This window comes from Limanda limanda, chromosome 14, assembly GCF_963576545.1.
Source record: "Limanda limanda chromosome 14, fLimLim1.1, whole genome shotgun sequence".
NCBI lineage: Eukaryota > Metazoa > Chordata > Actinopteri > Pleuronectiformes > Pleuronectidae > Limanda > Limanda limanda.
In genome coordinates this window covers 14,312,339-14,337,953 of record NC_083649.1, presented here as the reverse complement: position 1 = coordinate 14,337,953, position 25,615 = coordinate 14,312,339, and the positions used below count along the sequence as shown (strand labels likewise).

At 41.9% G+C, this 25,615-nt stretch overlaps 3 protein-coding genes across 3 annotated transcripts; 1 reads left to right on the top strand and 2 right to left on the bottom strand.

Annotated features, from left to right (window-relative positions):
• The first annotated feature begins 736 nt into the window (after positions 1-736).
• slc25a1a (solute carrier family 25 member 1a) lies at positions 737-4,474 on the top strand. Its single transcript, XM_061085729.1, has 9 exons — positions 737-1,023; positions 1,586-1,693; positions 1,803-1,902; positions 2,772-2,910; positions 3,011-3,095; positions 3,210-3,314; positions 3,449-3,564; positions 3,640-3,713; positions 3,800-4,474. The coding sequence occupies exons 1-9, from the start codon at positions 780-782 to the stop codon at positions 3,912-3,914; spliced, it is 1,086 nt and encodes a 361-aa protein (XP_060941712.1). The 5' UTR covers positions 737-779; the 3' UTR covers positions 3,915-4,474.
• Positions 4,475-6,534: 2,060 nt separating this feature from the next.
• nle1 (notchless homolog 1 (Drosophila)) lies at positions 6,535-11,834 on the bottom strand. The gene is made up of 13 exons (XM_061085866.1): positions 11,774-11,834; positions 10,982-11,142; positions 9,999-10,219; positions 9,761-9,840; positions 9,580-9,656; positions 9,392-9,489; positions 8,597-8,789; positions 8,358-8,493; positions 8,188-8,234; positions 7,897-8,099; positions 7,585-7,744; positions 7,426-7,496; positions 6,535-7,330 (listed from the first exon to the last, which is right to left on the bottom strand). The coding sequence occupies exons 2-13, from the start codon at positions 11,117-11,119 to the stop codon at positions 7,318-7,320; spliced, it is 1,437 nt and encodes a 478-aa protein (XP_060941849.1). The 5' UTR covers positions 11,120-11,142; positions 11,774-11,834; the 3' UTR covers positions 6,535-7,317.
• Positions 11,835-13,046: 1,212 nt separating this feature from the next.
• On the bottom strand, positions 13,047-21,194 carry inpp5kb (inositol polyphosphate-5-phosphatase Kb). The gene is made up of 13 exons (XM_061086554.1): positions 20,975-21,194; positions 19,622-19,670; positions 17,275-17,379; positions 17,070-17,178; positions 16,244-16,360; positions 15,652-15,827; positions 15,451-15,562; positions 15,257-15,366; positions 14,038-14,248; positions 13,773-13,910; positions 13,610-13,693; positions 13,408-13,512; positions 13,047-13,115 (listed from the first exon to the last, which is right to left on the bottom strand). The coding sequence occupies exons 1-13, from the start codon at positions 21,192-21,194 to the stop codon at positions 13,047-13,049; spliced, it is 1,605 nt and encodes a 534-aa protein (XP_060942537.1).
• Between the last annotated feature and the right edge of the window lie 4,421 nt (positions 21,195-25,615).

Sequence of the window (25,615 nt, the reverse complement as noted above, 5' to 3'; positions counted from 1 at the left end):
CATGTGTAGACATATCTCTGTCTGAATTTTCAATATGGTATATTAAAAACCCTATGTGATATATATGGATGTAGGGATTCAGGTGAAAACCGGGTTAATAAATCTACGTTTCTAAATGTGTGTATTTAATGTGATATCACCAGTATCTTTTATTCTTTTTTTTATTCCATTCATATGTTTCTATGTTTTTTATATTTCCGTTAACTTAGGTATTATTACCTTTACACTTAAGTACTGCATGTTAAATATGATTACTTAATGATGGCTAGTTTTGACTCTTCCTCCTGCAATATTGCAAACTTCTCCATGGTGGGACTAATAAAAGATTATCTTATATTTAATGACTACTCTAGCGCACCACACAGAACCTACAGTATCTGACCGTTTCAAATTGCATTATTTCATCGTTTGCTAAATGCATAAATTATCTCACATTAGTGAACCTAAGTGGTCGGAGCAGCAGATTGATTACAGTGGTTGTCAACAGGATCACACCCCTCTGGTCTTGGTGGAAATGAGTCTGACACATCAACGCATCAGTATCCTGCCCCTGATTGGTCGACAAAAGTCATGCCTGGTCACATGACGTGAATAATGCCAGGATGGCAGCGTGGTGAGCCAATGGCCTGATCCATCACCTGACCGCTCTTTGAATATTGATGCCTCCTCTGCCGGCACGTCCGGTCCGCCCCCCCCGTGGTGTTGTTGTGTGACATTGTCTGACTGGGACCTTCGCCCCAGTGCAGGATCTTCAGGAACCAGTCCCCGAGCGACCAGACATGTCTTCGCTGCTGAAGCCGTTCGCGGTGTGCGAGGGTCCGTGTGAGAGCAGCGGGGGGGTGAGTAGAGGATGCCCGGGTCCGGATCCGCACCAGCAGCCTCCATTCCGGCGGCTGAGCTCCGTGGCGGGGCCGGGCGGATCCCTGCCGGCCCACCAGTGCCTGTTCCCGGGCAGGAGGAACCTGGCGGCGGCCTCGGTCGGGGGGAGGAAAATCACCCATCCCGGGAAGGCTATTCTTGCAGGTGGATTTTGCATGCGGGATTTCCTCCCCTTAGCTCAGCCTGATCTCAAATCTGTCGCCCATTAAGGTTATCCATGCAGAACTGGGTCAAAACGCACCGGGCAAGCAGTGATGCTTCAGCAGCTGCATGATGTATTCTATTGTGTCTGTATTTATCTAGCATCATGCTCACATTTCCCTTCTTATTTTAAATACACATAAAGATGCTGAAAGTTGTAATGCTGTGTTTTGAATGGAGGCAGGTATACATTCAGTAGCCCGGCTATTCTTTCCAGTTCTGCTGTATAGTCACATCAGCATTTATTTAAAACAAAGATCCAGCAGTGAGGTATCACCAGCACTCTGCAGTTAATCCATCTAATCTTTTTTTTTTTACATAAACTGTAATGGGGATGCTGTTTTCTCCTGATCTATCAACATGTACAAACAATGTGGATGTTGCAGTGACTCAACAAATGTTGACATGCAGTGCTCTCTCTCTCTCTCTCTCTCTCTCTCTCTCTCTCTCTCTCTCTCTCTCTCTCTCTCTCTCTCTCTCTCTCTCCTTCCTCGCCCTCACCCAGGTGGCATAGCAGGAGGGATCGAGATCTGCATCACCTTCCCTACAGAGTACGTCAAGACCCAGCTGCAGCTAGACGAGCGAGCCAACCCGCCACGATACCGAGGGATAGGTAGGTCACTGGGCCATGTGTGACTGACTGCTGGTGCTGGGCTGTGTGCTCATCCTCTGCTGGGTTACTCACTCCTGGATGCTGTGTGTGTGTGTTTGTGTGTGTGCAGGGGACTGTGTGAAGTTGACAGTTCAGGATCATGGACTCCGAGGGTTGTACAGAGGACTCAGCTCGCTGCTCTATGGATCAATACCAAAATCAGCTGTGAGGTAAAGATGCACCCATGACACACAGCAGGTCATTTACCAGATTATGTGTGAAAACACTGCAGCTGCAGTAGTAAAGCACATTTGGCTCCTTCATTCTTTAAGCTTCACATATCGTTCAGGTTGTAATCTTTTAATTACTTAAACAGTTGACTTGTGTCAAAGCGCAGACTCAGCATTTGTCGGTACTTAAATGTAAGGCCAGCCAAATGTGAAGGGTTGCAACTAATTAGTCCTGTTAGAATCTATTTATTGTGTTTTTTGTGAAAGTCTTAAGTGTTTGGTCTATAAAATGTCACAAAACCTTAAGAGCCCACAAGGATCTCATCTCTGGAGTTGACAGGGCCTTCCCTGTCCAGGCTCCTCATCTCTGGAACTCCCTGCTTGGAGAACTTAGTTACTCAGTATCTTCCTCTAAATCTCTTCCTCAGACTCAGTTTTATCCAATGTCATATTTTTAACTGTTGAAATTAGATTTGAACAAGTTTATATTGTACGATTTGGTGAATCTTGCATCTTTTAACACTGTAAAGCACTTTGTAACTCTGGTTTTGAAAGATGCTATATCAAACGAGTTATAATTATCAAATGTTATGATGCATCCCAAACATAAAGATGCAATGTTAAGAAAAAAGAAGCAGATATCACATTTGACACAGTAACTACCAAATGTTTTATATTGGACAGTGATTAAAACCTTAACTCCTTAAGGAAACTATGCTACTGATTGCAAACCTATTAATAGCACCATTGAGTCAGTTGTTTGGAGCCAGGAATTTAACAATTTACTATAGATAACAGTTGATTCCATCAAACAAATGTCCACCTTGTTTCTTATTCCTGAATATGTCACCTCACCCTCTGTCTCTCAGGTTTGGCACGTTTGAGATGCTCAGCAACCCGATGCGAGACGCCACCGGTCGGCTGGATAACACGCGGAGCCTCTTGTGTGGGTTAGGAGCAGGGATAGCAGAGGCCATCGTGGTCGTCTGTCCCATGGAGACACTCAAGGTCGGTGGAGCTGACATTTGCAGATTTCTTGTACATGTCTTTCCAGTGTCTGTTTAATCAACATTGACGTGAATTCAACGGTTTTCCCCTTTTGCTCCAGGTTAAGCTGATCCACGACCAGTGTTCCCTCAGACCTCGTTACAGAGGCTTCTTCCATGGCGTCAGTGAAATTATTAGAGAACAGGGTAAAGACAGCAGTAAAAAACATTGAAGCAGTTGTAACAAACTCCATCTTTAACTAGCAATTTGTATGTGAATGTTTTGTGCAACATATTGAAACCTTATCTGTTTGACTGTAGGAGTGCGAGGGACGTATCAAGGTCTGACAGCGACAGTGCTGAAACAAGGAAGCAATCAGGCCATTCGGTTCTATGTGATGAATGCATTACGAAATTGGTACAAAGGTGAGAGACTGCAAAACAAAACCCAAAGTCTCCCTCCTCTATCTTTTTCAACGATCCAAGTCCTTTCACTGACAAAAATCCCACCATTCTCTTTTCACCCCCCATTATTCCAACTCCTGGATTTGGCCTCAAAGAGGATGATCCCAGTCGAGATATGCACCCGATTGTCACAGCGATGTTCGGCGCAACAGCTGGAGCCGCCAGTGTTTTTGGAAATACACCTCTGGATGTGGTGAAGACCAGGATGCAGGTAGGAAGTCCACCCACTGGTGATTCTTCTGTCAGCAGGTTGGCCTCTTTTAAGACTTGTTTTTGTTTCTTTAAGGGTTTGGAGGCTCATCGCTACAAAAGCACAGTGGACTGTGCCTTCCAGATCTTGAAGCACGAAGGACCACAAGCGTGAGTAGCCCTGATCCATGGTTTGCATTGTATCAGTTTTCTCTGTTTCAGACAAACCATCTCATCTCACCTTGTCCTTCCTGCAGATTCTACAAAGGGACAGTCCCCAGGCTTGGCCGCGTGTGTTTGGACGTGGCCATAGTGTTTGTCATCTACGAGGAGGTGGTCAAACTACTCAACAACATGTGGAAGACCCAGTAGGCCGAGCGCTCAGGGTCAGAGGTTCAGAGGGAAGCACGGAGCGGTGCATCATGCTACGCACAACTGAACACCTCTTCTCTAGTTCATACTAGCTCACTGCATTCGCCGAGAACAGATGACACTTCATCGGGAGCAGCTTCCACTCATAAATCAATTCATTTTGCAGGACCTATCTATAAACGGTGATAGTAAAGAAGGGAGACTGTCTAGTAGCAGGACAAACAGCTCAGTTTTGCATTTTCTTTGTCTCTAGTGGTCAGATTTGGGAATAAAGAGGGATCACCTTGTTTTGAAGGAGACAGGAAAGGGAAAGAAGGAAATTAAGTAGGTGATGAGTTATTCTCTGCCTCTGACCAAATTGTAGACTCAGTTTGTTGAGTCGTATTACAAGACAAATAACTTTCGAGTATTTAGAGAAGCAGCACATAATTACCTAAATAGATTTCAAGAGGCATTCGGTTTTTTTTAATTGTTTTAGCTTTCTATGACTGTTGTTACTGTACATGTTGTAGAGTGACCACTTTGTACTGAAACCATAAATGTGTCTTCTGATTCACTAAGTACTTACTTCTGAATACTGAGGGAAGAGCTGGGATGCTACCGGACACTAAACGAGCCTGCGTGCAGTTCAACACATCTCAGTGTTGGAACGCTTAATTAACCATGATTGTGGCATCATTGTACCAAAGTACTCGGAGTATTTTTGTCGCTGTGTCTTGGTGATGAAGTGTAGATACTGTTCATTGCACATTTTATGGCTGCTGCTGCTGCTGACAAACAAGAGTATGGCTGCATACTGGCAGTGGCTCACAGGCTTGTTGACACGACACAAACTGGTCTGGAGTCAGTAACTCTCCTGAGTTTCAAACAGACATGACTCAACATTAAACTAATTGTTGAGATGCAAAAATCGCATGTAGCAAAATATTCACACGCAGTCATATAATAGTAGGAGGCAAGAGTCTGTTTTTTAACTCCAGATCCTTGAAAAATGACTAAATTCTCAACATCAATTCAGTTCCTGAAGTTTTCAGTAGGTGGTGTGATCTCTACAAATGGATATTTGTACTTTTTCATTTTGGAATATATAACTATTAATATTTAGTCATATTTAGTCAGGCAGACTCTTTGGTATTTCCAACCACGTGCTGGTGTGCTGCCGGAAATTTACGAGTGGATCCACTTAACCCTAACCCTTCTCCACATGAGATAACAAGATGGGAAAATGTCCGACTGAGTAAAGCCATACGACTCCGACACGCTTGAGCCTTCAGCTGTTTTCTTGCACTTATTGTTTAAAACATCAGAGACTGTCCCTTAGTCAAGATTTACGTCACTTGAGTATCCTTTGTTTACATCAAGCTAAAATAAGTATTTTGTACGCTAACTGATGACATTGTTCGTTAGCCATCTTTGAATGCACTTATTGTCTAACATAGTGTTTACATGCATTGAATCCCAGCAGGGGGAAATGTAGATGTGTCAGAGGCTTGATAGCATAGCAAGGATTTAAGTGAGGCTTTTTGTTGACCTAGTTGAATTACATAGCCTCGCACTGAAGCCTTTTATTGCTCTTTGCCAAACTACTTCTAAAATATCTTGCTGCCACTTTGGTTTTATTAACCAAAGCTCATTTTTTACAGTGTTACCAACTTTGTGCTCCTGCTTTACTGCTTTGTATAAGCAGGTTAACACCATGTGGACCTATTTATACAGCATATTCATATTGTGTAATCATTGCCATTTCAGAAGATCCTGTCAGGGACATTGAATGATTTGAGTTGAAGGAAAACAAACATGTTGGTAACATCAATAAAGAATATTGTTAAAAAAAACCTCAGTGCTCAAAGTTTGATTCAAGTCATGAGATGTGGAAACCTCTGAAGAACTAATGTGGTAACATTGGTCTCAATATACTTAAAATGTAAAAAAATGATTTGAGCAAAGATAAATGTGCTTCAAGACATCAGATTAATAAAATTAAGCATTAGAAGTTAATATGGGATGTACTGTGAGGCTGTGTGTATGTTTATATGGAATTTTGGCTAAGTTCTGCCTCCAGTAGTGTAGTAAGCGTCTTAAAGGTAAAAGTGATACTAAACATAAGATATAGAGTAATGGCGTCCTGAGGAGCATGTTTATGTACGTGCATGTGCTCGTCAGTGCACATCTATCCCTCTCTTAAAAAGGTGCTGGATCCGGACAAAGGGGATGATCCAGGATTTTTATTTCACATTGTGAGATAGGGTGGTTATTTCTTTTTAAATTTTCACCCATTTTCTAAGGGGAAATTCATTGCCCTCGATAAATTACAATACAGGCATATTTAGGGAACTGATATATCGTGGTGGCAATTTGGTATTTTGAACGGGACTGATGGGCCCTGGTGGAAATATGTGCTCAACTGAGAGACATTCTAGTTTAAGTCCGAGATGCTTGTGCAACATCTAGAAGCTGTAAAACACAAACCAAACCCCTCCAACATATTTATACCCTTCCCAATAAGCATTAGAAATGTAGTATACAATGATGCATAGAACCTGAAGTTGTTATTTATTGTTTTATATGTTTTAATTTTCTAAATAGATCGTTATGTAAATTAACTGGAATTGACAAATGCTGTGATTTAGATTTATTGGTGGTAAATATTCACAAAGCAAGTTGATACAGATTATAAAACGTCTCGTAGCTGGAATGGTGAACCTGTTTTTTCCTCACTGATGAGAATCGCATGGTTCAGAGTTGGTGACACTTGGCTTCGCTACAAAGACAGAAAATTCAGCGGGTTGTGGCTTTGCTGACCGTGAGACTGAGGAGATTAAAGGCTGACGGAGCACGGCGAGCTCCGTCGGCATTATCATCACAGAGGAAGGTATTAGCGCTCCCACCTCTCACCTTCAGGATATAGGTCATTTGGTGAAGCTTAAGGTGAGGGAGGGGACAAACATGCTGCTGAGAAATACGTTTCCTAATGTGCAGGTGAAATGTATTCACTTTTAAATACAAGTCCTTGTTTGTGGCTTCTATATATTCAGTAGGTACATGAAAAGTATGTACATGAATATAAGACTTCTTAGCACAAATCTGAGATGCAAATGCTGAAATCCACATAGTACAGCTTGTTTTCAAATTATCTTAATGAATGTTTGTTGTGATGGAAAGAACGTCTCCCATTCTTCAGTTCCATTGAGCTGAACACCTTTACACTCATCAGTATTCCTGTGACGTCTGCATCGTGACCAGAGTACAGTTCCTTGACACAATGCAACATTTGACAGACAGTGTAATAAAGCCAAATGGTGGATTAGGAACAGTCCAGTCATCCTCGCTACAGTTGTCGGGTTTCTTGGCGTTAGAAGATGTGAATCCTCAGCCAGCGTCAGGCGGGAGAACAGAGGTCTGACTATCTTCTCCATCTGGGAACAAACACAACACATCGCCACGGTCAGAGGAAACACTGGAATTTGACGATTAACTAAACCGATAAAAAGATGTTTCCCTTTTCACTTACATTCGGAGACATTTGTCTTTCCCTCCACTGGCCACTCTTTGTCCATCAGGACTCCAGTCCACTGCATAAACCTACAGATACAACAAACATTGCGATCAGGGGGAAAAAATACAATAAAAACACAACTATCATGTGCTATCCTGTGACATCTTTGCTCACCTCATCGGCGTGGCCAGGCAGGTCCATGTTAAGCTTTCCAGTCTTAACATCCCAAACTTTTAGAGTGCTGTCACTGCTGCCACTGACCAGCAACCTGCTGTCTGCGGACCACGCCACTTGATACACAGACCCCACATGGCCACGCAGGGACAACAAGTACCTGCAGGTAGACAAACAGGCAGAGGCATTATATAGTGATAGAGACATTGACAGGCTTACAGCCCCATCATCTGGACAACAGCAGTATTACACACAGATAATTTATGACACCTCGTAAAAAGGCAAGATTTTGTTTTTGAGAGATTTTCTTACTTTCCAGTGCGTCCGTCCCATATTTTAATAGATTTATCGAAGGAGGCAGAGGCGAGGAGCCTGGTGTCCGGGGAGAAGAGGACTTCGTTGACCAGAGCGCTGTGGCCTGTCAACCTCGCGAGAGGTTTCTTGTCTTCTGCAGGGTTCCACATGAACAAGGTGAAATCGTCCGAGCCAGACACCAGGCGCTCTGAGGCGGAACCCTGCAGGAGAGAAGCAGGAGTAAGGGCACTGATATAAAGTGGACTCAGTCTTCTACACATCAATACTTCACAACAGATAATAACTTACCCTGACTTTACTATATCTCTCCAAGGCCTTCTCCTTCAGCTCTTCCACTGGGGGGGAAATAATACTTGATACATGAAAAGAATCCTCCACAGAAACACGTTTTACAGAGAATGTGATTTTTAGATTTGAACAGAAAACGTGAGTTCACGGTATAAACTCTAAGGCCTTACGTGATCCTTTGAGGTCCTGTAGGTTCACAGTGGCATCTGCAGGTTCAAAAGCACCAGTGCGCAGAACATAGTCTGTGCTGAGAGCTAGGGTGTTCACCCAGTGGGCGTGACCCTGCAGAGTCCTGCACTGGACACCCTGTATCCACAGACAAACATTACACACATTATGACTTGCTCTGTCACACAGACGTCCCCTCACTCTTTGCTCCTCAAATTTTCACACATGCACACACACTTACGTCTTCGGCTCTCCAGACTTTGATCGTTCTGTCCTGAGAAGAACTATACAGAAGTCCATCTCCTCCCCACTTCACACAGGTGACTGACTGAGTGTGTCCAGTCAGGATCTTCTCACAGCGTCCCAACACGGTGTCCCAGATACGTAATGAGCCGTCCTTTGAGCTACTGGCTAGGTAACGACACTCTGGGTTACTGAAAGAGAAAGGGATATCCTGATCAGAAAAATAGTACATCAGGACAGATCGATTAAAATTAGGGCTGCGCAATATTAGGAAAACATGCGATAACATTGCTGAAAATGGCGTTTGACTTGCGATAAATAAACATTAACAGTCCTTGGCTACAGATGCAGAGACGGACAGCTCGCCAGCTGGGGTAGGGCGCACAGCCCGGCCACAGCCAGAGAGAACTACTAAGGCAACTCAGTGTTAATTTGGAGTCTTTTCATACACGTTTGGACCGTGAATAGTTATTTTTTTACAGTTTTTAGCATCTGTCAGTAATTTACTACTACTCTCTGTGTATCTATCATAATAAAGAGGAGAGAGAGAAGGAGTAGTGAGAGAACTAGAACATTTTGAAACTGAAAAACATTGTTTTAATTAGTGTTGCACAATACATCGGAAATGTATCGTGATATCAACGTGCGCGATATACACATCACAATAGACGGCTTGAACTGCGATAGATGGTGTTCTGTTCGCCATGCATTCACGCTCTGCATTTCCATATATTTGGCCAAAATAATAGGAGGCAATATACATATCTGAGTAAGTGATGACTTGAGTACTTACAGATGCAGAGGCTCCCAGCACAGCCAGGTGATCCACTTGGTGTGTCCTGTCATAGTCTTCCCAATCTGTGCACCTGTCACTGGATCCCAAAGACAGATCTGCAGAAACACACAACCACAAAAGAATAAATGCATGCATGTTCATGTGACACATCTTACAGCGATCAGATGTGTGTGTTGGAGGCATACCTGACTGTTCTTGCACCCTGAAGCCAGTTTCTTGCCATCAGGTGACCAGGCAATGGTCAGCACCCAGTGAGTGTGACCTTTAATGAAGCAGAATAAAGCTCAATGTTTTCTTAATTCACTGTTTTATCATTTGTAGGTTTAAAACATTGCAGATCATGATGCACCACAGAGGAGACTATACCTCTGGCAGTGTGTTGAGGCGTCTCAGTCGACAAGTCCCAAAAGCGCACTGTGGTATCACCGGAACCACTAGCCAGATATCTAACACAAACAAGGACAACTTAATTACCAACATATCTGAGCCTATGAGGTGTGTTCCCCTCTAAATGCTGCTACATCAAAAAGGGGCTAAAAGATCAATCTACAGAACAAAAGACTGTGAAAACAGGCAAAACAAATTCTTTTTCAGAGTTACTCACTTGCCAGTGGGGCTGAAAGCAGTTGAGATGACTGCTTCTGTGTGTCCCTGTAGTGTGCTGGTACAGCGGGACACAGCTCGGACCCTGAACACAGCCTGGGGCTGGTACACAACTGGAAGGACCTGCTCTGTCTCGATGCAAAGAGCCTTCACACAAGTCCTCAGGTCGGACACCACCTCGGACTCTCCGCGCACAAAAAAGGCCAGTGGTATTGGCTCGTCCTACACAAAATGTAACACAAAATGAGACATTCATAAGTGTGGCTAAGACGGGTGAAAACAGAACCCAGTCTTTTTTTATAGTATATCTAACCTGAGTAATAATTAAATCTGCATTAGCTACAGCAATATCATTACTTGGAATTGTGACGTATGGGAAGAGTGAGAACTGTGTTTAAGACTATCAGGATTAACATATAAGCCTGTATACTATAACTGGGTGGAAGAGGAAATGTACAAGGTCAGACTTTGAAAAACAGGCTTAGATATTTTGAAGGACCCCTCCCACCCAGCTGAAATGGTGAAATGTTCCCTTCCCATAAGTGACTGAAATGTTTTACAACCAGATTATGGAATTGTACATCTCCCAAAGAGTCTACCTCTTGAATCCCTATATACAATACTACAGCACAGTCAGTAGACTTTTAATAAAGGGTAGTGAAGCAGAGGTTTTTTGTATTTGGTCCAGCCCTAGAGATGCTAGTGTCTTATCTATGCATTTTAGTTGACGTTTTATATATTTAACATATTTTGACACTAGTTTTATAACTTCTTATTTAATCCCTTTTAAGGGCTTGGATATTATCTATGTGTTTCATAGTTACACATGATGCATTTTCAGCATGTGCATTTTTTCTTGTTATGTTTGGGTGAGCCCACTGATTCATATTTCTATCAACTTATTGATTCTTGAAAGACTGGCAAGCTTTCATGTGAACATCCCACCTTAAGTCCTGCTGAAGTTACATGAAACCATGTGCTTACCTTCTGCAGCAGGGCATTGCAGACCAGCTGGAGTTTGTCTGGGGTGATGTCTAGAGAAACATCGAAAGGTGAAGCCAGAATCTCCCCTTCCTCATTCTGAAACTGGATCAGCAGCCGCTCCACGTCCTCACTCGACATCTTCGATCTGGTTTGTAACAACCCTAATAAAAACAAGAGACTTATTTAGGTGGAGACATAATCACGTGTTGTGTTGTGTTATGTTGATTTACAGTTTGTAAATAAAGTGAAGTCTCTTGTGGTGTTTGGGAAACATCTAAATGAAACAGCAGCAGTCTTTACAAAGACTGGAAAGGTGGACAGTCCATGGTTTAAATGTGAAGGATGGAGGATGGGGGATTCCCTTCAAGCCCCAAACCTTGACGTTGCCAAAATATAATGAAGATTTTGCAGAAGTTAATAGAGTTCACTGCAAGATGTGGAGTTTTCCTGGTTTTCCTGAAGGCAACAGTACAGCTAGCTAAACTAGCTGACAGCATGTTAGTTAGCTTACTAGCGCTCACATCAAGTATTAAAGTGTCAACACGCAATATATCCATGTGTAACATTCGTATCGTAACAATCTGGACCAACTCGTGCCACATGAACTTAACCCATGAGCTGTTTACCTTGAGCTAACCCAACCAGCTAAGCTAACACCACTAGCCGGCTGCTAGCTAGCATTTCAGACACGTTTTTAGCAGCGAGCACGTCACACTAAGAGAACCGTCACCTGTTTACCCAACAGTTTCCAGGTTTGTTTGATAACACGTTAGTTTATAAGTCAAACTTTACCTTCAGAGACGCAGCGACGTGCTAACACTCCCCACGTGTGTAGCACCGAAGAGCCTATAAGTGACAGATGCCCCGGAGGTAGTAGTAGTCAAGTGAGGGGACGGATTGTCGCAATGGATTGTGGGAGAGCAGACCAGGAAGAGGTTATCGGTGGTTTGCCTGTTTGCGCATCTTTAACTTCAATAATGTTTCGGTCATTTTCCTGAGAGTTTTTCTGACCGATCAAAGTGAAGAAGAGAGAAAAGTTTAAACTGATCATATCTTTCATGAGAAGATATAAACCAGAGATGGAGTCCGGCTGTTCCTTCTGTAACAGTTCAGATGAAAAGGTTTATACAGAATAGTTTTGGTCAGATTGTTTTTCATGCTATTAGGACGTATTTTTTGGTGTGTTTCATTATAAGATTGAGAGTGAAGGTAATTTCTTTATGATATGTGTTTTTTTTGTAATGGGTAAATACCACATTCACAAATGAATTATTTTAGACATGTACCCCCTTTGTTTTCTATCCTTTGTTATGCATTTCATGTGTCGATGTGTTGTATGTATGTTTTGGATCCTGTCTTTCAGAAATACAATTATTAAAAAAACAAAAAAGGAACTGAAGACAAGAAATTAGATTTATTTTTTATTTTTTGTCTATCCTCATCATACACACACGTTTTATATTACCACACAGATAATGGTTCATAAAGAAATATATGACTCAAAACACCTCAGTGGGAAAGTCCACATCAACATTTCATGTTCTTCAAGGGATTCATGTGTACATTATATTTTTAATCTTTCTCCAATCTTCCTTATTCCACCCTAACAAATTAAGGTCTAATAGCTGCTGAAACAACTGATAGCAAGACAGCCTCCTCCTGTATTGCATAAACGGCAAAATGATCTTTATTGTTCCATGTGATTGACAGGTCATTCTGCACGACTTTCAAAGACCAAACTTAAGCACACCTTTTGCTTTTAAATGAACTGTGTCATTTGACATGTTTATTACAGTATTTTCAACTCTCACAGGCATAAACTCATAACATCAATTAAGGAACTGTTCCAGCAAGAGTGAATATGACTTAAAGTGAATTCCTAACACGCAAAATTCAACAACAACTCAAGTTTCCGGTACATGTGATGGCAGTTATTTAATGAGTCAGCTTATCCAGTACAAGATTGTATTCGTGTATCCAGTTGATCATGAGGCATTTGAAAGTTTGGTTCTTTGTAGATCTGCTGGCGAGAGGAACACGATGTGGCACTGTGGTGAATTTGTTCTTATTTGTTGATGCCGTTGATGCTCTCAGGAACAAGGCCCTCCATCACAGCACGCTTTGACTCCAGGATCTGCAAAAATCCAAACAAAGATGGGATCCTTCAACCAACCAGCCCACTGCCATGCACTCTTACTACTGAAAAAACAGTGGCCTCTATACGATCTGCCGTACCTCGCCTGTAAAGCCCAACGTTTATGTATAGTTTTTCTTGACACAGGAATTTCTGTTATACGTTTATTACTGGAACATTATTTAGCCTTCATCTATTTCTGTCATTATTTTATCAGTGAATATTAATTACTTAAAAATACAACTATTATGACAGTGGAGAAATGATAATAAGTAACTAAGAGATGACTCACCTGGAAGTTTGAGCTTAGGCCGAGGATGCTTTGCATGTTCGTGCTGTAGTAACCCAAAACATACTGTCCACCGAGCAGAGGGATCGCATCCTTATCCACAGATATCTGTAACCACAACACACACGTGTCTGATATGAAGCATGCACTCATAACTTATTTTCCTTATAAACAATATAATTCAAAAGCCTCATTTGTGATTTACCTGTATGACTTCATTTGTCTCTGGCAGCTCGTTCTCCCTCACCCAAACAAAGGTTTCATAGTCGGACGCACTCTTGAAGCCAACCTGCAGGACATAAACCTCTTGAGTTCAGATCTGTCTTATATCAATGGTTTTCTTTTGCCATATAAGTTGTTGTCAGTACCTTGTACAGGCCGATCCAGTCCCATGTGGAGGACATGAAGTCCTCTTGGACGGTGTAGGTAAGAACTGCATCCTGGTCGGCGCTCCACACACCCACAGGAGAGATGTGCACCATCGGTGTGTCAAAGCATTTCCTCAGCTGATGGAAAAACAAGAGGAGGATGAGTTTTGACAATGAATAAAAACAAACTTCACTTAGTGGTAGTATTGGAATGAAAGAGGCAAGCTGGTATGATTTTTTAACTGAGTCTTAGGCCTTCTCTCACCTCCAGGCTGAAGGTTGCAATGACAGGCTTGTGGTCACTGACTCCATAGCTCATGTCACTGGTGTACTTGTCCTGGGTGACCATGATTGGATATTCATCTTGTCCATCGTCGGTACAAATCGATGCTTTCTCATCATCCTCCGATGGCAGGTCTTTGGGTTTGATGCGCCAGAGGATCCGATCCGTCCAAGCTGGTTTCCTCTTCTTGCCACTGAGCAACGCAAAGACAAGTGTTGGTACCACAGGCTGAAAAATAATTCAGCTGTTTCTAATGGTTTCCACATGTGTCAAGTGTCCGTTTCAACCAAACAATTATTTTTTTTTTACAGAAATATTGGAAACAAAAACCAGACACACACACACTTGCGATGCAGAGCTGTGAAGAAATGACAGATGAGCGTGGACAATAGCATTTGACATATAGCTTATGTCTATGCACTTTCACTATAAAAAGCAGCACATACATTATGCAGTGAACAAACAGTGGGGTGCTGGGTGCAGGAGGGCGCGGCCTCCGGTCTCATGAATTTGCAGATCACGTCTGAAATTCATTGTGGTGATTAGTTTACTAAACCCCTTTTTGTCTTGTCATTTACATCAGTGTCTCCACTTATTTTGTGATCGTAGGTTTTTTGTGATTATACAACCTATCCTATGTAAATAACAGGGCCTGTCTATGGAGACACCCACCTTGGCGGGTCTAGCTCCCTGTACCAGGCCCCCAACCAGACAGAGAGCAGCCCCCATGTGAGGGAGGTGAGGAGGAAGAGGAGGGTGGTGCTGCAGCGCTGCAGGGGCCTGGGTCTGTACATGGTTAGAGGCAGCGCCACAGTGCTCTTTCTGAGAGAGACACATACACGGTGCTCATGTCAGGAACGGATATGACTCACAGAAGGAGCTGCTCCCAATTGCATCGAAACATCAGGGTTCCCTGCATTTGCTGCTTAGGTTTTCTGTCTGCGCCTCTCAGGGGGTGCGTGTTAAATATCAACCGAATATGGGGCGGCTAAAGCTTTGGAGAAAAAGGAAAGATGGTGCAGAGACTAAGAAATAAGGGAATGTGGGGCATGCAACACAAAGGGAATCTTACTTAAAACCAAACCATGTCTTCGGAGAGCTGTGCAAAAAATTCAAATGGGAAGAGGAGCACAGATAAAGTCCTGATGCATGTTGGCAAAGTGTGTGTCTGTTTTGGTGACCCGCTAGAAGCTCAGGTTACCTGGTATCATAGGTGTCAGAGTTGCGGGCAAACTTGTAGGTGGGTTTAAAATTCAATGGGCCTTCCTCAAATTCCTGCAGGAACGCTTCCTTCTTCTTCATCATCGAGAGCTGCAAGAACATGAAAGACGTTGGGAAGTAAGGATTATAGTGTTTTAATGCGTGAGTGTGATTGTGCTTGTTTTGGCACATCACCTGGTCCTTGCTCCACAGCAAATTAAGGCGTCCACTGTTGATGGACGAGCGGAGGAAGTGCAATCCGTGGTCGGCAATACGGAAGTTCAGGTCGCCGAACCAGAACACCACCCTGTGAGAGAGAGAGAGGGATGGAGCCACGATTTTTTTACATTTTCTAAATGTGCATATATTCCACAGTGCATGTGTGCTTGCGCTGACTTGTGGTCCAGCACGTTCGGGCTCTCGCTGATGTCAAAGTCTTGCGTCTCCAGGATGTGCTCGAACTCGTCGACGCGCTGCAGGGCGTAGTTCATGTGGGCCGCTAGGTGGCAGTTGAGGAAGCACACCATGTGGCCGTAGAAAGAAAAACGCACAGACACTCCTCCTTTATTACCCTAACATAGACAAACAGAGGAGGAGGAATGTACAGGAGTTTGTGAAGTAGATCACAATGTTTCATGAATCATGAATACAGAATCATAGTATCTTTAAGAACACTAAGTAATTCCCATTTCTCCATAAATTCTCGATCAAATAAAGTTTCTCCTTTGACTTGAATCATGCATTCGACCACTTGTACTGGAGGTGTTTGCCTCGGATTTACCAGATCCAGCACTGAGTGTTCTTTGTTTGAGATTTCATTCAGTCAAAGCTGTTGATGTGTCACTAAACAAACACAATAGGCCTTTCATAGTGTCTTTAAACTCCACCGCATCTCATGCTAGTGGGATTCCTGGTGTGCAGGGTTCAACAGTGTTGTCGTCATCTCTAAGGCTCAGGGCTAACCAGCGCTCGCCTTGTGATTTCCTACCCAGTAGCCGAAGATGCCGGTGCGAGTGTACGTGGTCTGGATGTCTCGGATGTAGGGGAGGTGGACTTGTTTGGCGAAAACCAGGAGCAGCAAACCCTGCATCCTCACTGATTTCACCTAGAGAGCGAGAGAGAGAGAGAGAGAGAGAGAGAGAGAGAGAGAGAGAGAGAGAGAGAGAGAGAGAGAGAGAGAGAGTTTTGTTCAGTTTCAAATTCTACAAAGGGAATATTATGAACTACATTATTGTATTTATGACCAACATGTAAATGCAGTGCGACTTTAATTTATGTTATATATGTTACTAACCCTCATTGGTATACGAGACACCATATACACAATAAAGTATTGTATTGTTTTACAACATTTTTTGTAATTTCTTTTTTTGTGGTTCTGAGTTTAACATTTTCAGTTTTTGGGATTTCATTGTATTTGGATGTATCCTTAATAAACATTTTGTTTTGGCTGTCTTAACAGTTTATACTCCAGGATTTTTGGGGAAATTGAGTATGATATTAATTTCGTGTTCTGTACATACGTGGATGTATAAGAGGTGTGCCTATTTCTGTAAATTGTCTTTGGCTTGATGATTAAGCAAAACTTGAGATGTTCTTTAGGTAATTTATTTAAAAACAATTGCAATAGAGACATACCCAAATACAATGAAATGCAAAAAAACTCACAAGATGTGAATTTGTTATTTTTTAAAGTAGGGCCTCAGGTTAGTATTATTTATATCAGCTGTTCACCTGCACGATTTTCCTCACATTCTTTTACTTATATCATCCCACACACTAGTTTCCCTCTTCGTGCCTTTGTCTGCTCTTACCTTGATGAATCCTCTGGGGGCCAGTGTGTCCATGAAGACGTGGCTCCAGGAGTCCTCCACCAACAGGTCTGAGATGAACCTAACAGGCGAAGAGCTCACCTCCTGCAGGCTGACATACACACACACACACACAACAATCATTGACAATTACTGGCATACTGTCATATCCAATGAGACAAATGAACTGCCATATTTTGTTGCTGACCCAATCACATAGAGATCAGTGGGGGGTTGGACATCCAGCTGCAGCAAAGAGGTGACGTCCTCAGGAGGCTCTGCTGTGGCCACGTTCCAGGTCACCATGTGCATCCTGGAAGTTTTTGGTTTTGGTTAATGACAGTAATTTATCACAGTGATGGAAATACAGAAAATAACAAATATCCCTTAGATTAAATCACATTTCCTTACATAGATGTCTTGTAAAAAGAAAGTAGAGGCATCAATGATTAACTTTGATATCCACATTTTTCAAAATCTTAGTAAAATAAGTTCTCGACTGTTCCCAAACAGCCTCTGTGTATGTGTGTTTGTGTGAGTATCCATTGTTCATGAGTCAACCTGAATGCGTCTGTGGGAATGTAGCTTCCACAGAGCTGAAACGCCTCGTCCAGTGAGCGGGACACCTCCTCGCTGGCCTCGTCGTCAGAGCTCAGGTCCTCGATGCAGGTCAGCAGCTGGGCCAGACGCTGTCGGAGGAGCGCCTTGGACCTCGAGCCCTGAGATGCCGAGGTGCTCATGCTGTCTGAGCGCAAACGCAGGCCTGGGAAGGTGTCCATCTTTGGATATTAGACTGAAAACAAGGTCTTTCTGATTTGAGCTTTGTTACCTCTCTGTCCTATAAGTTATGTGGACATAAATAAAACGCTTTTTCGGAAACGAGCCAAATCCAGTGAACGAAATGCTCTTGGCTTGATTCCTCCTCAGACTTCTCTGGTTGGTTTGTTTGCAGCCATTTGATGAGAGAGGCCTTCGTTCTGCTCAGACCAGTGGAAGTAACGTGAATCGTCACCCACACCCGTTTGTCAAATCTCTCTGCAGGTGCTTCAGGGAGCTTCTGTTCCAGGTCCTCCAAACTGACCAGGATGAAAGAAAACTCTGCGCCTCCGTGTGTGTGTAATCCTTTCTGTGGCAGAGTCCGGTGTGATCAGGCAGCGATGGAGCAACGATTCACAAAGCAGTGGGGTCGACTCAGGAATGTGGGCAAGAACGAGTCCGATTTGGACCATAATCGCTGGCATGTGAATGTGTGTTTGTCCTTGAGTCACAGGGGGATAGAAGAGGAGGACCAGGGGCTGATCCTCCATCCTTGCGGGTACTGTTGCAAGACTTGAGCAACCGGTCAGATCTCTAAGAGGTTTACTCAACCAGCATTCTCCCCATCAGCTGAGTACACTTACCACTGTGCCGCAGCTACAGCCGTGTATTAGTGACGGGACATCAGTGCACAATAGCATTAGCTTCTTTTGGCCTCAATCCAGCCCCTCCGCATGTAGGTGAAAGGTTATTTTTGTAAACCCAGATTGAGGTGGGGGGTTAAATGGAGTTGATGCGGCTCTGACACAGATGCTTCATTTCTTTATATAATAGTTTTGTCTAATTTTATTTTTGTGCCACAGTTAGTAGTGAACGAATTTACATAATGGATTTGGAAGGTCGTAATACATGAAGCAATCAGTGACTCTGAATATTAAGCCTAACACGTACATTTATATTTAGACGCTTTAAGATGTCAAAAACAAGAATGTGGATAATACTTTCAGCTGCAGATTAGTTTCACAGTTTTGTAACCAGAATTAGAAAACGTGTCGCTCTGTGAACAATGACTGGGATTAGAAACAGCGAGAAAGTTCAATCAGGCCTCTGACTCTTTATAGACTCTGTTTTATTAATTATTAATTATCAATTTTAGTGCAACATTTTATTTGATCCTTATCTGTTTTTGTTTTTTGGCAAACTTGCTGCCATCAATGATTGAAAACATCTGATTCTGACAGTATGCACTGAACCACAAAGCATCATTCAATTAAATTCCTGATACCATTTAACGGATTCATTTTAAAAACATATTTATATGAGTTATCAATGTCAGTGTTTTCACTGTGGCGGACAATAGTGTTATGAAGAAAAAGAAAACAGCAGTGGAAATGAGCTTGGAGAAAATACATAAAGTGTTAATCTTGGGTGCCCCAGTTCTCCCTGTCACATCATGTAACAGTGTCACATGAAGAGAATTAGGACACATTCTTTAGCAAGCAGAAGTGTTAAGTGGATAACAGACGGGGGTTCACTGGTCCAGTGAGAAGTGACGAAGTGGAGACTGTTTCAGATTTATCACTGAGCCCTGAAAAGACTATATTTGGCTTAAATTTGTACGAGTAAGGCAACTTTACAGGAGGGTCCCAGCTTCTTTTTCTGTACTCACGTATACAGACTGTTCTGCCTAAAGTCTGTGCTTTCTATCACAACTACTTTCATCCCTACTTTCTCTCTGGTTTAAAGAAGAAGAAGAAGAAGAGATCTCAGTGGGGAGAAAAGGTGAATGTTGATCTTACCTGCACTTGTCCTTCCCACTTCGAAATCTTCCAGTGCTCATTTCCTCCCCTGCAGATACACAACAAACACACACATGTGCCCAAACAAATTGTGAACAAACAGGACACACATAAGCACAATAATAGAGCCAGAGCCCAATAAATCAGACAAAAGCCAAATCTGACCGGGATGCCTGAAAGCCATTTCTGAAATGGCTTTGTAATCATGTCAAATCACGCTTAACTTCCTCCACGTGAAAGTGACAGCGCCCTGAAGGTCATATGTAGAAGCACATTACTTTCTTTTTTTATATAGATTTAGTTATAGTGGAATAAAATGTTCCTGATGTTTTAAAGAGATTTTATTTTTATACTTTGTCCATGATAAATATTTGGCTTTGGGGTCATAAAGCTTATTGGCCAAAAAGAAAAAGGTCTCAGAGAAGAACACTGCAGAATGTCAATATATGATATTCATTTTAATATTTAGAAAATTACCATGTGGTTGTTTTCCATTAAAATCCACATTAGAAAAACCGGTTTCTGGAGGCTTTTGCACCATAGACAATTTTGACAGGCTGATTTCCGAAAAACCAAAGTTTACAACATTGTGATTAAAATCCAACGGGCACATGGAAACACAACATTCACCTTTGTGATGACATTGTCTTAACGTTGCATTAATTGGTGTTTTGACCACTTGGGGGCACCATAGCAAGCTGCAAACAGTAACAGTAGACAGTTTAACTACATTGGCATGAACTAATGTTTCCGGTCACTACAGAAATGTAACAGTCACTCACCTCAGTTCTGTTTATGTCCCAAAAAATGAAAACCTGAAAACAATAGACGGCTCTTTAACTACTAAATGCTCCACTATGTTTGAAAGCAAGTCGCTAAGGCTAACATATATATTGACATATTGGTGTCACTGTCAATATAAACATTGTTTGGTAAAGTTTTAACTGATATTTGCATAAACCTAATCACCTAAACTTTAGCACCACAATGGGAAAGTGGCTGTTAATAGTTGTTTGTTTTGTTCTACACACACACACACTATCACTGGCAAAGACAACTACTTCTTGAAATGGATTCTTTAAAGGCTGTCATCTTTTGGTTATCAAAGTAACACAATGGCTCCAACCATTTTGATCAAATGTAACCCATCATTTTCTATATCTGTTGGATTTTTTGGGTCTTATAAACTGTGTGTTCTTCGACAGTTTCATCTTCAAGAAGATTATTACCGTCTAATTTATTTGTGAAGATACTCTGGTGTAATCAAGTCATGTACTTAAAATTAATTTAAATGTTCTCCTTTCAAGAACCTGCTGAAAAGAAACCCCTACCATCATCCATTCAGGGCAGTACCTTTATCTGTGTCTCTCTCTTGTCGTGTCGGGACGAAGCCGCAGACCCCCTGGGCACAGATGACGAAGATCTCCAAAGGGGAGTCGAGAGACTGGACCTGCTTTCCGACGGTGAGTCCCGTTGTTTGACTGTTTCTTCTCTTTTCGGTTGCCTGCTCTGCTGTTCCCCTCCCGAGTGCAAGGTCCCACACACAACCTGCTCTGGACTTAAAGCGGAACATCGGATCAAGCTTATTATCCCAGGTTGGCCGACAATCCAGAGAGAAAGTATTATGTTATTCTTGAATGGACACGCTTGTTTATTGAATGTCACCATGACGCATGGTGTTTGTTGCATTAAAGCCCTCTTTGTATGTTCAGAAATAATCCCTCTCTTTCTTAACATATGGAATGTGTTGGGTGCTCTGCATCCCTGTGTGTTCCATTGCAACATAAAGACAGCAAAAAACCTAGAACCTCTCTTAAAGGGCAATGATTCTGGACAATTAAGTCATGGGGAATAAGATAAATATTAGGTTTGAACATCTAACAATGCATGCCGGTAGAGCTGTTAATAAGCTAGTGTTTTTTAAAAAACCTAATTCAATGAGTTGAGCATCAGTTGAGATAAACTCAACCCCCCATGTGTGGGTGTTCTCCAGCTGATCCACCTTCTACCCACAGTTCAGAGACAGAGGGTTAGATTAATTAGAAACTCTAAATTAGCCACGAGTGTGAATGTTTGTCTGTGTATGTTGACCCTGCGATACGCTCTCGACATATAGAGACACTCACATTGAAACAAACAGGCATTTAAATGTTTCAAATCAACCTAAACTGGAAGGCGGAGTACACTCTGAGAAAACCCACGAATACATGGAGAGAACATGAGATAAACTCTGCACAGCAAAGCTCAGACTCTGAACTTTCTATCTGTGAGAATCATTTTCAAACACCCACAAACTGGGTAGAGTCTCATCAACATCTCCCTAAACATGTAGCAGTTCTCATTCTTGGCTCCTCTCCTGCCTCATAATCAGGATTTAAAGTAATCTTTGCCATCCAAAGCCTGATTAATTTTACCCTGCCTACAGTGTGTGTGTGTGTGTGTGTGTGTGTCTGTCTGTGTGTGTGTGTGTGTTTGTGCATATAGCAGCTACTGCCTGCCAGTCTGTGTTTTTTCAGTTTTTTCACCAGTAAATTGGTGAATTACCAATCTTACTGATATATTAATTATATTTAAAATGAATATATATATATGTGTGTAAAATATGTATAAATTGATATATGATTTTTCAGTTCCCACTTTCATCATTTTTCTGTAATTGTGGGATAGTTGCCGCATAGGTTTGCTATGATTGCTTTTGCGTAAAAAAACAACAACATTCACATCAAAACGTCTGTACAGTTGCTCTGCTTCTTTTTATTCATTTCTTACGTCTCCAATGTACAGTAGTGTTATTGGAAGATAAGATGACAAAAAGGCACAAATTCACAATAAAAGAAAGAAAAACAGGAGACAGGTCAACAGGAGTGAGAGAGAGAGAGATAGAGATAGAGATAGAGATAGAGAGACAGAGAGAGAGACAGAGAGAGAGACAGAGATCGAGAGAGAGAGAGAGAGAGAGAGAGAGAGAGAGAGAGAGAGAGAGAGAGAGAGAGACAGACAGAGATTTAACAATTTCAAAACAGTTTTGGAATCATTTGGTTTCATACTCTGATTATGAATTGAGGAATCTTACAACAGATATCTATGAGATTGTCTCTGTTAAACCACGTTCTCTCGCCGGTTGGTGTGATGTGTCAGGCTCTTAAAATTGATCTATCTTTTTCTGCTTAGAGGAGTAATTTCCCTCTATCACGAATCACAAGAGGGCGAAAACTTATCCAAATCTAACCCAGGCTCCACTTGTAGTGCCCACATCATCCGCGAGTAATGTGGATCAATGGCCTGACCCAAGCTGCCGTTATAGAATACGTTCTGTGAGAGAGAGGCGAGTGTAGTTCAGAGACCGACAACAGAGGTACAACAACACTCAGAACAAAAATATATATCTATACACTGTCCTGTCAATGAGACGTGGTCCCTGTGAGGAGGGAAGAACGTGAGGAGAGGGAGTAGTGAGCAGGCTTTTTGCTTTTCATTATTTTGTTATCTCCACTGCTTTGCTGGCGCATTCTAAAAATCTGCAGCCAGCCAGCAAAAAAAAATAACTAACAATATGTAAGAATTAATTTAATTATGTCTACAGCTGACAGTACTCCTCGAAATGATCTTATCAGCACTACGACTATATCTCTACACATCCTCACAACACCTCTGTGAGCAACTTGGTCACTCTGGTCTGTGTGATGCTGAAGATTTCGGATGGACGGACGGAATAAGAGGATCAAGTGCCAAGAGGGTGTGCTGTAGGTTTTGGCAGGACAGTCTGGTCTATATATATATATATTTATGTGTTAATCTACATTACTTTATTTTCTATTTACAAAGTCAGTACATACAGTACGTCCACAAATCTCCATGATTCAGTCGGTAGCCCCATCACTGACAGTGAGTGAGATGAGTGATGGACAGAGAGAGGAGGAAGGAGGTGGGACGCCCGGGGGGGACAGTGGGTCTTCTTCAAAGAGGATGCAACAGATACTCAATCAAGACATGGAGGAAGTGTCACAAGATGGATATTAAAGAGCAGATTTTGAATGGTGTAAAGTTGGCCTCACCGAGGTTGAGTTTCATTTAGGTGTATTGAATTCACTTAAGAAATCTGCTCTTTTTTTTCAGAATTAGCGAGAAAGACTGAAAAACCGAGATGTTTTATGTTTTTGTATGTGATTTAGTCATTAATGCAAAATATCAGTTTTTTCTTATATCCACAAATCTCAATGTAATCTATTTTGTTTATAAATATGTTAAGTGCTTACACCTATAAATACATGTTTTGATGGCAGTAATTGGTCCATGGCACTTAATCCAATCCCATTGTATTAACTCTGAGTGAACACCTGTGTCAGCAGCATCATACCAATGGTTTTCTGATGCTTTCTCTCTGAAGTTGCCACACTGTACGAACATATGGAGGAAGTGAAGGATATGGAGGAAAAGAGGAAAATAAAAATGCCTGAGGACAAAGGAGGCCAAACAGACATCAACAACAGGAAGAGGTATAACCCATGTTGTGATCGCTCCTCTAGCTTCACTATATGTCCTCCCTTCTTTACCCAGCCAGCATCAGATCTCTTCAACAAGACACCGTACATCACTCATGTACACTCATGCATATACCGAAAAAACCACACCGTCACAAACAACAGATTCAGATTCCAGCGGGAGAATAAAACAAACACCTCATCCAATCACAATAAAACCAGCATTTTAATATTTCACCAACAACTTGACTCTCAGCTCGGACACTGTTTCACTAAAGCTGTTGTCATGACAAAAACAAACTGTCAAGTGAAATGGATTTGCGATGCTAAAAAGGTAAGAACCAATGTGTCATGGTAGTTATTGCTATCACTGGATAATACCATTTATCCACTGGAGGAATGACAGAATGGCTGATAGGGCAAAAATAAAATCATGCAGAGTGCGTAACGTTTTCAAATAACATTCGTTTTTCTATCTACTGCACTGTATATCCTGGTTTGCTGTTCATTTTAACATCACCATCATGTTGACAAGTTTTGCATTTAACAATTTTGAAAGATGTGGACAGAAAGATAAGTCAGACTAAGAGAAAAAAGAGGCAGTCCTACACTCCTTCTAATTGTCTACTGTGCATTTTCCATTGTAGCGTTCCATACATTTAATCTTCTAACTTTGTAGAAGGGAGTCTTTCTTTGTGTGTGTGTGTGTGTGTGTGTGTGTGTGTGTGTGTGTGTGTGTCTGTGTGTCTGTGTGTGTGTTTGTGCCTGTGTGTGTGCATTACTGTACTGTTGAACAGCCTGACTAGAAATGTTCCTCGAGCTAGAAATGATGTGGTGAAGGAAAAATTATAAAAAAGATGTCTGGAAACCTTGAAGACCTACAATGACTACAGAAACCCACACACATACACTCGCACACACACACACACAGACACACAAACTCACAAAGCAGCAGGAAAGCCTAATGAACGCATCAACATATTTAGGGATATACAGCGAAGAAATCCTATGGTAGGCCAGGAGCACAACAGACACAACATAACACTCTGAGCACAATTGCGACCGTGCAGCTGCGGTTTTGTAGACTTTGCAAATTGACTTTGAGCAACAAAAAGGGAGAAAAACCCCCACTGCATAAAACATGACACGAATGGAGCGAGGGGAGGTACTACGATTAATCCGGTAAAAATAAGAAATAAAAGTAAAACGAGAAAAAAACGATCACAGGATCAGAACGCAACACTGAGCAGACACAGCTTGGTCTGGAACAATAAACATCCAAAGACAAACTTTGGGACAAAATCATTTTTAAAAACCCTGTTTATATATATTTATATATTTATATATATATTTCAATACAATTATTCAGCTCCCAGATATACTGTATATGTACACATTGGGATATCTTAAGTAGAAATAAATCCTAAATTGCAGAGTATATGACACTATTCTCTGTAGCTTAGAACAGTTTAGAGACTGAGAGAGAAAGAGAGGACTGACTGACCGACAAAAT

What these genes read in the sequence shown, in the direction of transcription:
- nle1 (XM_061085866.1), bottom strand. Translation starts at nt 11,119, where the DNA reads ATGTCGAGTGAGGACGTGGAGCGGCTGCTGATCCAGTTTCAGAATGAG. An exon ending in GCTTTCAGCCCCACTGGCAA is followed by an intron (nt 9,841 to 9,998) that starts GTGAGTAACTCT and finishes TGTTTGTGTTAG; the next exon opens with ATATCTGGCTAGTGGTTCCG. An exon ending in GCCTCAACACACTGCCAGAG is followed by an intron (nt 9,657 to 9,760) that starts GTATAGTCTCCT and finishes GCTTCATTAAAG; the next exon opens with GTCACACTCACTGGGTGCTG.
- inpp5kb (XM_061086554.1), bottom strand. Translation starts at nt 21,194, where the DNA reads ATGTTCCGCTTTAAGTCCAGAGCAGGTTGTGTGTGGGACCTTGCACTC. An exon ending in CCGAACGTGCTGGACCACAA is followed by an intron (nt 15,563 to 15,651) that starts GTCAGCGCAAGC and finishes TCTCTCTCACAG; the next exon opens with GGTGGTGTTCTGGTTCGGCG. An exon ending in TCTGACACCTATGATACCAG is followed by an intron (nt 14,249 to 15,256) that starts GTAACCTGAGCT and finishes TGCGTTGCTCAG; the next exon opens with TGGCAAGAAGAGGAAACCAG.
- slc25a1a (XM_061085729.1), top strand. Translation starts at nt 780, where the DNA reads ATGTCTTCGCTGCTGAAGCCGTTCGCGGTGTGCGAGGGTCCGTGTGAG. An exon ending in TGAAATTATTAGAGAACAGG is followed by an intron (nt 3,096 to 3,209) that starts GTAAAGACAGCA and finishes GTTTGACTGTAG; the next exon opens with GAGTGCGAGGGACGTATCAA. An exon ending in AAGCACGAAGGACCACAAGC is followed by an intron (nt 3,714 to 3,799) that starts GTGAGTAGCCCT and finishes TCCTTCCTGCAG; the next exon opens with ATTCTACAAAGGGACAGTCC.